General features: G+C 37.4%; 1 protein-coding gene across 1 annotated transcript; it reads left to right on the top strand.

The window, feature by feature from the left end:
• The first annotated feature begins 4,557 nt into the window (after positions 1-4,557).
• On the top strand, positions 4,558-7,964 carry LOC111062027 (histone deacetylase 3-like). The gene is made up of 2 exons (XM_039432305.1): positions 4,558-6,317; positions 7,948-7,964. Exon 1 carries the CDS (start codon positions 5,004-5,006, stop codon positions 6,303-6,305), a length of 1,302 nt encoding a protein of 433 aa, XP_039288239.1. The 5' UTR covers positions 4,558-5,003; the 3' UTR covers positions 6,306-6,317; positions 7,948-7,964.
• The last annotated feature ends 3,011 nt before the right edge of the window (positions 7,965-10,975 follow it).

Genomic DNA, 10,975 nt, shown 5'->3' with positions numbered 1-10,975 from the left:
CAGAAAGGGATGTCTATTTTCACTTTTCCTCTGGTGTTGTAGGAGTGTCTGTCTTCTCTTCTTGTGAGCAAGTGGAAATTATCCCTTGCGTGCAACAGGGAGAGCCAGATATATTGATTGTATACCGTGAGTATTCTCAGCTTGATAAAGATGGGTCGGCAGTGGTCCAAGTATCCCGCCGAATCTAGGATCCTTAGAGCCTTCTTCTGCTGGAGCAGTACATCTTTACAGCCTGAAGCATGCCCCCATAACTGAAGTCACAGAGAAGGGATTCTTCTCTCCTCTTCTCTGTGCTGAAGTCCATAGTTGATATGGCTATGAAACATAGCCAAATACACCTCCACCAGATGCTTCCTGGAGATTAATGGCTTCAGACGTCTCAGTAGGTACATCACTCTGGCTAGTTTCGAACAAATGTTATCAATGTGGCTACTCCAGCCAAGTTCAGCATCCAGTGTAAAACCCAGTAGCTTCACTTCTGTGAGGTCGTCAAGCTGCTCCCGAACAAGAGTGCATGTTGTTTCCTGGGTTTTGCTTTCATTAAGCATCAGCTCGTTGCTGGTGAACCACTGCTTCGCCTGCTCAAAAATATCTGCTGCCAACCTCTTGGACAAATCTGGTGCTCTACCACTTGCGAAAATAGTGGCATCGTCAGCAAACATGAGGATGTTGCCCATAAATCCAAGGTCATTTATCATCAGCTCGTCGCTGGTGAACCACTGCTTCGCCTGCTCAAAAATATCTGCTGCCAACCTCTTGGACAAATCTGGTGCTCTACCACTTGCGAAAATAGTGGCATCGTCAGCAAACATGAGGATGTTGCCCATAAATCCAAGGTCATTTATCATTACCAGGAACAGAACAGGACCAATCACTGAACCTTGTGGCACTCCGTGACGAACCCGTAGTGGACCTGAGTTCGCTCCATCAAGGGTAAGAACCTGCCTCCTATCAGAAAGGTAGGCTCTAAAGGTGGCAAGGACTGGACCGCGTACTCCATAAGCAGCCAGTTTCTTGAGGAGAATATCGTGTGAAACACACTCAAAAGCCTTGCTCAAGTCCGCCAGAGCAAGAGACACTGAGTCACCCGCCTCAAAAGAGTTGAGGGTCTCAGCAACTAGCTGTGACACCGCAGTGACCGTTGACTTTCCCTGCCTGAATCCATGCTGGGCGTTTGTAAATAGGTCTCTTCTTTCAAAGTAGAGAACCAGCTGCTTCTTCATGCACACCTCAAAAATCTTTGCCAGATGGGCCTGTAGCTGCCCATGTCTGATGGATCTCCCTTCTTGAAGACAGGTACAGTTCTGGCAAGCTTCAGAGCAGAAGGGAAATAGCCTGCCTCTAGGCAAAAGTTCAAGACAATGCTGAGGGGGTGAGCAATCTCCTCAATAATAGCTTTCAATAGGTCAACTGACACACCATATATATCCTGGGTACTTTTACCTTTGAAACTCTTTACCATCAGAATGATATCGTCTGCTGTTACTGGGTCCCACCTATCAAAGACTGTGTTGTGATTTCCTGGCACGTGGAAGTCTTCATCTGCTTTACTTCTCCCTGGAATCGACTCCACTATCCTCTCGACCTGCTGAATGAGAAAATGATTGAACTCATCGGGGCTGGCAGTGACTTTAGGCCTCACCCTCTGACAAGCAGACCCAGTGATGGACCTGACCAGGTTCCAAGCTGCCTTACACTTATTAGAGGCTTGGTTAATTGTACTTATGTTGGCCTCCCGTTTAGCTAGATCTACTTCTTGTCTATATATTTGTTTTGCCCTGAGATATTGCTCATTATATTTATTTTTATCCTCATCATTGAGGCTAGCCCTGCTCTGATAGTTTAGTGACAGAACAATATTCTTGAGCAATTGAAGTCTAGGTGTGTACCATCACTTATTTCTCCTTTAATTATGAGTCTGGTAACTTTGTAGCTTCTGTGGTCTTGAAGGAAAAATGTTTTCAAATACTTCTGTGAATTTTTTGAAAAATGTATCAAATAACTCTCCAGGGTTATCCGTACAGCCAGGAAGTATCATTGTCCAGTTCACATTAGCTAATGCCATCTTCAATAGTGGAAACTTATCAGGATCGATTTTTCTCACTGATTTTTTATAAAGATTGTGCCATGGCAAGGTATGGGGGGTGTCACTCATCACGCTCCGCCAAACATCTATCACCACTGCATCATGATCGGCAATCAAAGGGTCCTGAACAACTACATTATAGCTCCAAGTGTCAAGAGAAGTAGCAACAGTATAATGCTGTTATGAGTCATGAGGGGTAACAGCACTGCCATGCCACAAAAGCTGTAATTTTACGAGATCCAATCAGAGGAGACTTTTTCAAGGAGAATGCTTCTCTGATTGGTTTCATAGAATTAATCACAATGAAAATTTAACCAGCTTTTGTGCAACCGGCACTCAATGTTCCAGAATTCAGCTACTTTAGTGACGTCCATGTTCTAATACTTACTTACTTACTGCCATGGCCAAAAAAATCTAAGCAGATATTTAGCCACACTGACAAAGCTCCTCCACTTCTCTCGATTCTGCACGTCCTCAACGGTTGCTCCAATTCTCTCCATATCAGTCTCCACTTGACTCCACCATTTCAGTCATGGTCTTCCTCATGGTTGTCATCCTTCTGGATTTCTTTTCAACACTTGATTGAGATTGCTGTCATCTTTGCATCTCAAAACATGTCCAACCCATCCGACCCTTCTACACTTCAACTTGCATACTACATCTGCTTCCCTATAAAGGTCTCAAAGTTCTCTGTTGTGTCTCTTCCTCCACTCTCCTCCATCATTGATAGGTCCTTAGATTTTTCCAAGGATCTTGTTCTCAAATACAATCAATTCCCTTTTCTCCCTTCCATCTTACTTCCATGTCTCAGCACAATAGTTATGTGTGGTGATTTTAATATACACCTGGAGGAGTCTAGTGCTCTGGAAAATCGATTCATAGTTCTTCTCAGAAGCATGGTTCGTCTTATCATCGGAAACAGGACCCCAACTAGAGGAACCGCTTGTTTGGATACAGTTGCAACAATGCTTGATCTATGGGACTATGTTGTTGAAGTGATTGAAGCAGTTGTGACAGATCATCAGGCCCTGCTTATATATGTTGTTGGCCTGTTTGAAACAGAAAGAGTCAATCCTGGATGGTTCTGTAAATACAGGTTCACAAATAGGAGAATTGATGAGAACTCACAGGTGACATTGGTAGTGAATGGTGCAGAATCACAGTCAAGGGAGGTGATCAATGGAATGCCGCAAGGATCGATTCTTGGTCCTCCGTTGTTCCTTGTGTTCATCAACGACTTCAATGTGCATGGAAGAGCCTTATTATTTGCTGATTATACCATCCTACTGCCCCAGGATGAGACTCCCAAACTGCTGTTGCCCAGTCAAATCTACTTGTAGAAGAGGCTAGCCAGTGATTCGAATCAAACCAAGTGATTTGATTTGTGTCTGAATGAGGGGTAAATACAGAACCTGGCGTGCACCTTAAGGCGTGATCTGCAGGCTTGTGGTGAGGCAGAGGTCAAACTCTTGGGTTTTGTGATGGACCCCACTCTATCATAGGAACGACATATTGGAATGCTGTTCAATCAACTGGCCAGGGTGATGTTTTTGATTCATGCGAAACTGAAGTGACATGTGCCTGCCAACCACTTAATTTCATCCTACCATGGGCTGTTCCATAGTCATATAAGCTATGTAATAGTAGGCTACTATGGGGCCATGCGGGAAGCTGTCAAAGGATTCTTCTTGTGCAGAAGAAAGTTCTTCATGATGTCATTGCATTACCAGTAGCACTGCTGGCTAATTTTCAAACGTCTGAAAATACTGACAGTCTACAGTCAGTACATGTAAAGCTCCCTATGGCTCCCGAGGAATGAGGTTCATGCCTACCAGGAGAGGGGCCAGCTGTATCACCACAATAAAAGGAGACGAGGCAACTTTGACCTGTCCTACTACAGACTGTCAAAATCACATGAATGCTACCCCTTACAGACGCTAAAATATTTCAACAGTCTGCCTATTTGTGTTTGTGAGCTGGAGTATGGGAAGTGATGTCAGCTGGTATGTCAAAGACTCATCAACTACTCTTTGTACTCACTGAGAGATGATGAAACCAGTAGACTTGTGAAACAATTTGAGACTGTTTCATAACTTGAAATTGCAGTCCATCAACAGAGCCACATAAAACGACCTATCTGCAGCCATCTCAAGTTATTTGTGTTTTAATTGTTTTGAACTTTGATGAAATCTGTCTGGCCACTGCCGGTCATGGACTGAATATACTGAATTACTGAAAGGAATTGACAAGAGAGAGGATCGGCAACGTTTTTCTTGTATCTTTCTCCACTGCCATTATAAATTTTATCTCACTATAGTGAAAACCAGGCTCAAGGAACAGAGCTTATTAGGTTATATAAATACACTTGACAATTTATAATACAACTCGCAGTTCTGAGGCACTCAGTCAAAAGTTTACATTGAACGGGGATCCACTAGCCCGGGTCGACCGGGCCAATATCCCAGAACTTGAGAAATGCTGAACCTTGATGGCTTGAAATAAATAAAGTTTGTGTTTACAATTTCTTACTAAAAATCCATCTTAATTTATTAGTTTTCAAGTGAAACTGAGCTAGTTGTGTTTTAAATTCTTGTTATTCATGTTTTGTTTTCATATTGTGGATTGACTACTTTCATGATAGTGGATTGTGTAAATGTAAAGTAATACAAATTTGAAACTAGTGCCTAACCTAATCACGCGCAAAGTGTTAGTACCTATTCTGTGGTGTTAGTGTGTTATTGAACTTGAAAATGAATTATTCAGTGAGTTATTTTTTGGAGTTCAAATATTATGTAGGTTTTTACGTCAGTAGTTGATAATAGGATCTGAATATCTTGAATTTGATTACAGTATCTCTCTGAAAATTAAACTTGATAGTATTTTAACCTACCTGTCGGCTACTTTGAACTTAGTTATCATGTCTAAAAAAGTAACTTATTTCTATGACCCGGATGTTGGTAACTTTCATTACGGGCCTGGTCATCCTATGAAACCTCATAGATTAGCTGTAATAAATAGTCTTGTGCTTAGTTATGGACTACATAAGAAAATGCAAATCTATAGACCTTATCGCGCCAGCACTCATGATATGTGCAGATTTCATTCCGACGACTACATAGAATTTCTGCAAAGAGTCAGCCCTCATAATATACAAAGCTTTACTAAGTTTCTTACTACATACAATGTAGGTGATGATTGTCCTGTTTTTGAAGGACTGTTCGATTTTTGCTCAATGTATACCGGTGCATCACTTGATGGGGCGATGAGGCTGAATAACAACTCTTGCGATATTGCAATCAACTGGTCTGGAGGCTTACATCATGCAAAAAAGTTTGAAGCTTCAGGATTCTGTTACGTGAATGATATAGTTATTGCTATTTTAGAACTACTCAAATATCATGCTAGAGTTCTGTACATAGACATTGACGTTCATCATGGAGATGGTGTTCAGGAGGCGTTTTACTTGACAGACAGAGTTATGACTGTATCTTTTCACAAGTATGGTAACTACTTTTTCCCTGGAACTGGTGATATCAATGAAATCGGCGCCGAAAGTGGCAAATTCTACACTGTTAATGTTCCATTGAAAGAGGGTATTGACGATCCAAGCTATTTCCAGGTATTCAAGCCTGTGATTCAGGATATAATGGACTTTTTCCAGCCCTCAGCAATCGTTCTACAATGTGGTGCGGATTCTTTGGATAATGACCGACTGGGTTGTTTTAGTTTGAGTACAAGAGGACATGGGGATTGTGTAAAATTTGTTAAGGATTTAAATGTGCCGCTTTTGGTGGTCGGTGGAGGGGGTTATACCCTGCGAAATGTGGCGAGATGTTGGACTTATGAAACGTCACTCTTGGTTGATGAGCAGATCAGTGAAGAATTGCCGTACACCAAGTATCTAGAGTACTTTTCTTCTGAGCTGACACTACATCCAGCAGTTATCAACAGACATATGAACGCGAACAGTAAACAGTATTTAGAAACGGTGGTGAAGCAGGTGCATGATAACCTGAAGATGTTGCATAATTCTCCGAGTGTGATGATGCATGATGTGCCGGGAGACGCGATTCGGTCCGAGGAGGCCGCTCTTCTGGACGATTTGGACCCGGATGTTAGGTGTCCGCAAATGGAGGAAGACAATCGAATCGAACCACCCAATGAGTTCTATGATGGCGACAAAGACCACGATTCAGGCATTGACAATATTCTCCCCTAATTCATTCAAAAGGTGTGTTGCATTGTATGCATGCATTGTTTTACTGGTACAATTATAATGCCATTATACATGTACGTTTTATACGGATTTCACTCATTGTATAAACTGATGCTGACTTTCAGTTTGTTCAAAATGTTGCATGCTTTATGCCTATGTTAAAAGAAGACTGACGGCAATTACTTAATTGTAATTAGTCGAATAAATTATGTAATTGATTTCTTTATTTAATAACGGATTTGGGGAGCGGTTGACTCAGTGGTCGAGCTGATAAGCTATAGCTTAGATAAGTTCTGCTTAGAATGATGCGCCTGTTACTCCCGTTGAAAGGGTGACCCTTCAATCAACTCCTCTGATTATGATTCATGATTTGTAAAATCGCTCTCCGGTTGTTCGGTACCCACCAAAAACTGTGGGTACATTCATTTCTAATTATCAACTGCCTCATTACCCACACACAAGCCTAGAGCTCATGTGGCATCACTCCCAGCAAAAAATAAATAGGCTACAAATTTTAGAATTACAGATTCTTGTTTCACTAGGACAGTCAAATTTTTCACATCTTTTACATTATAGGCCTACACTCAATCTGGAATCCCCAAGCATAGACAACGATATCAAGTATAGTGTTATAACTGTGTTTGCAAGCCAGCATCAGTATTTTGAATATCACTGTATTCAGTTTTATCAGCAAATAATTGACTACAATGTAAATGCTTCTATGCTTTTTTTGTAGTAGGCACACGTTTAGACTTGTATACACGTAATTTGTATGGAATCCTTTTTTCAATATATTTCAAGACGTTTTGAAGACTAATACCTTTATTTCAAATTTTATAATCATCCAACAAACAGAAATGGAATCTTGACAAGAATTTTACTTGCCAATTTGTCAAGTAAGAGGATCTCCTCTGACTGTAAAATTCCTCATACAATCTTGATTTAGTCATACGTTCATGATTTTTGGTACAAACAAATTAGGCTAAAATAACTAATTAGCTGCTATCCCCCATTCTATTTATTTTTTAAATTATTTTGTTGTATATTATTACTTGATGTTGATATTTTATTTATAAACTATTCAACTACCTATATTTTAAATGTTATTTTAAAATAACATTATTTTTATTAATTTGAAATATAGAAATTTATTATATATATATATAAAATAAATTTCATCAAAATTCAAAGCAATATTCATATATTTTTACTTTCCTTGCCCTATTACCATAGGTAAGGAAAGTATTGCTTTCCGAAAAAAATTAAGGTACCCCAATTTCTAAATTTCTATACGTTTCAAGGTCCCCTGAGTCCAAAAAAGTTGTTTTCGGTTATTGGTCTGTGTGTGTGTGTGTGTGTCTGAGTGTATGTGCGTCTGTGTACACGATATCTCATCTCCCAATTAACGGAATGACTTTAAATTTGGAACTTAAGGTCCTTCCCCTATAAGGATCCGACACGAACAATTTCGAACAAATCCAATTCAAGATGGCGGCTAAAATGGCAAAAATGTTGACAAAAACCGGGTTTTTTCGCGATTTTCTCAAAAACGGCTGCAACGATTTTGATCAAATTTATACCTAAAATAGTCATTAATAAGCTCTATCAACTGCCACAAGTAAAAATTTATCTGTAAAAATTTCAGGAGCTCCGCCCCATCAATGCAAAGTGTGATTTTAGATTCCCAATTATCAGGCTTCAGATACAATTTAAACAAAAAAATTCAAGTGGAAAAGATTGAGCATAAAAATCTCTACAATTAATGTTCAGTGACATTTTCACCTAAAATTGGAAATAAGCTCGAAATTCGAGAAAATGTGTTTATTCAATAATGCAAACTGTTGGCAACTGTTGATTCTATTAAATCATTCACTATGAAGAGATAGCATACTTCGTGTGTCTCCAGAGTTATTGTCCTGTCACCAGCTGGCAGATCTTTGAATAGTAGACTTGAGATGCGCGTGTAGCGTCAGGTGATAAATTTTCATAACGGCAAGGAAAGTTGTGTGAGTGCGCCACACCTGATTTTTTCTATTCTTTTATATTTAGTACAACATATAATTTAAAGATTGCACTTCAAAGTAACGAGAGAACATCATGAAAATTAACGCAATGTTACTATTGTAGTACCTATTTTCAATAATGAAACACTCTCCAAGTTTAAAATGATATTCTCTAAATTGTATGTTGCGTATTGTTCTAGCTATTGCATTAATTAAAATTTCCATTTTGTTACATGAATTTCAATTCAATTAACTAATTCAAAAATAACATTCCTTTTTTATAAAAATCATAACGGTTTTTGAAAATGTAATTACAATATTATTGTTCATTCGCATGATTTTCTTTATATAACTGTAAGTTGATATATTTTTGTCTTCACTAATCAAGAGGTGTTATAAAATTATCAGGTAATCGTTATCACGAAAACACTTACATGTTTCCAAATCATCATTGAAGAATCACTAGTAGGCTATTTTACAAGTTTTAATGATTGATTCAATAGTGTGGTAAAAATCACTATACACTAATCACTGTACTGATGACTTACAATTTAAAGAATTCCCCAATCATTATAAATTCTGACAACTTTTTATGCAAATTTTGTTGATTCCTTTAGTTACAAGTGTAGTCTGAGCACTATAAATCTGTACTGACGAGGGACAAATTCAATTGGCTCATTTCTCATCCGACTTGAATGGATTCAGATTTATAACTAAGCAAGAATTGGGACACTTGGCACATTGAACCATTCTTTTTGTTGAAGTAGTGACTATAATTTTTCCAATTGTTACTAACTGCACTCAAGTATATTAAAAGTTTAGTGTTCTATTCAACTAAAAATAACAGATTCTAGGATGATAGGATGAAGTTAATCAGGACTTGACATTGTCGAGTGGATTAAAATTCAAGTTTTCTCAAATTTAACATTCAAAAAATAACATTCTTCCTTGTAATATGAAAATAATATACGGTATCAATAATGGAAAGAGTGGGTCATTAGGAATCATGCTCGCGACTTTAGCTAGAGAAATTTAGGGTCACGCCTAGAAGGTTAAATTAATTTCTATTGAATTTATAGGTTCAAATTTTCTCATGCAAAATTTCAGAAATGTAAATTACTGTATTTTTGGAAAACCTGTTCTTAAATTTAATTGGCTTATTCAAAATGATTAATTATTTTAAAAGAATAAGCTTGCTAAATTGATAAAAAGTAATCATTGAATAATTATCAATAACTAGCAGGTAACCCGTGCTCCGCAAGGGTCTAATTAAAAACTTGCAAACTAAAAACTGTACCTTCTGAAATATTGAAGAATTTTAAATAACTCTGTAACCATCCTCGGTAAATTGAGAATCAATATGCAAAATTTCAAGTTAATCAGCCCAGTAGTTCAAACGTGATGATGCGTCTTTCATGAATTCGTGAATTTCCTATTCCATACGTGTATAAGCTAGTTCCTCACTTTATTCTAGTTTAGATAAGCATAAATTGATATAGAATCATTGTTTGCCTGACTTTTGAGACATTTTTTTGAAAGGAGAAAGGTGCTGTAGTTTAGACTACCTACTATTTTCAATATTGTAAATTACTTGCAATTTTATATTTTTATAAATTAACTTAGATTCCAGGTTTAATTTTACATAATTATTTAGATGATGGAAAGGTAAAATATTCCAAGATGCTGTTACAGAAGGATTATTTTGTGATAGTTGATATTCTTTAGTTCTAGGATTTCCAGAGTGTGATAGTTATAATAATGTTTAAGTTCTAGGATGATCTGAGTAATTATAATAAGAGAGATAGAATGCTATAAATATGTTTCAGTACATAATTATGTGTAGTTTCATATTAGGTATAATTTTAATTGTATTTATAATTTTCAATTGAGATGTTACCTATTCATCTTTTCTATTCAAATTGTTATTAGTAATATGTAATGTGACATTAATGTTTGTCAAACTTTGATTGGTATATGTCACAGATGGCAAAATAAACTATATTACTTGTAAATAATTGTGTATTTTTGATACTATTATCCCAAATAATATTCAAATAACTACATTTTTTAAGATATTTTAAAAACCTATTTTTGCTAAGCCGTAGTTCTTGTAATTCTTATGATGAAGGTAATCTCTTCGGTTATAACAGAAATATCTCTCCTTTTGAAGGCTGTGTCCCCTAGAAAGAGCCTGCTTCATTTCAATGGAAATATGGGTAGAAAAGACTTCCTCACACTGGGCATGATTTGGTAGCTGGTCGTATTATCCATGTCTGATATGTGAAGTCTCTTCCCTATATTCCAGGACATTTTAATATTCCTGAAACAGGCCTCTATCAATAAGATTTATAGAAAGTAACTGAAAGTTGAGCTTTATAGGCTATTAGTAATCAAGATTTCAGTGTAAACCAAGCTGGCATGTAACCTCTCAATCACAGAAGACTATTTCAACTTGATGACTAGGTGACGGTTGCACAAAAATCAAATAAATAATCCAGCGTTAATAATATGTAATCTAACAGAACCAACACCACAAGAATAATGCATATATGAATATATGACGTGATTTTACGTTGGTCAAATCCAATAAGTGGATTTATTTAAACGCCTCAGGTGGCTTGGACCTAAATATCTTGACATGGGACTAAAGGAATACAGACTTGACTCAAC

This window comes from Nilaparvata lugens, chromosome 7, assembly GCF_014356525.2.
Source record: "Nilaparvata lugens isolate BPH chromosome 7, ASM1435652v1, whole genome shotgun sequence".
In the NCBI taxonomy this organism is placed as follows: domain Eukaryota; kingdom Metazoa; phylum Arthropoda; class Insecta; order Hemiptera; family Delphacidae; genus Nilaparvata; species Nilaparvata lugens.
The sequence above is the reverse complement of the archived record's forward strand: the minus strand, read 5'-3'. Positions and strand labels throughout refer to the sequence as shown.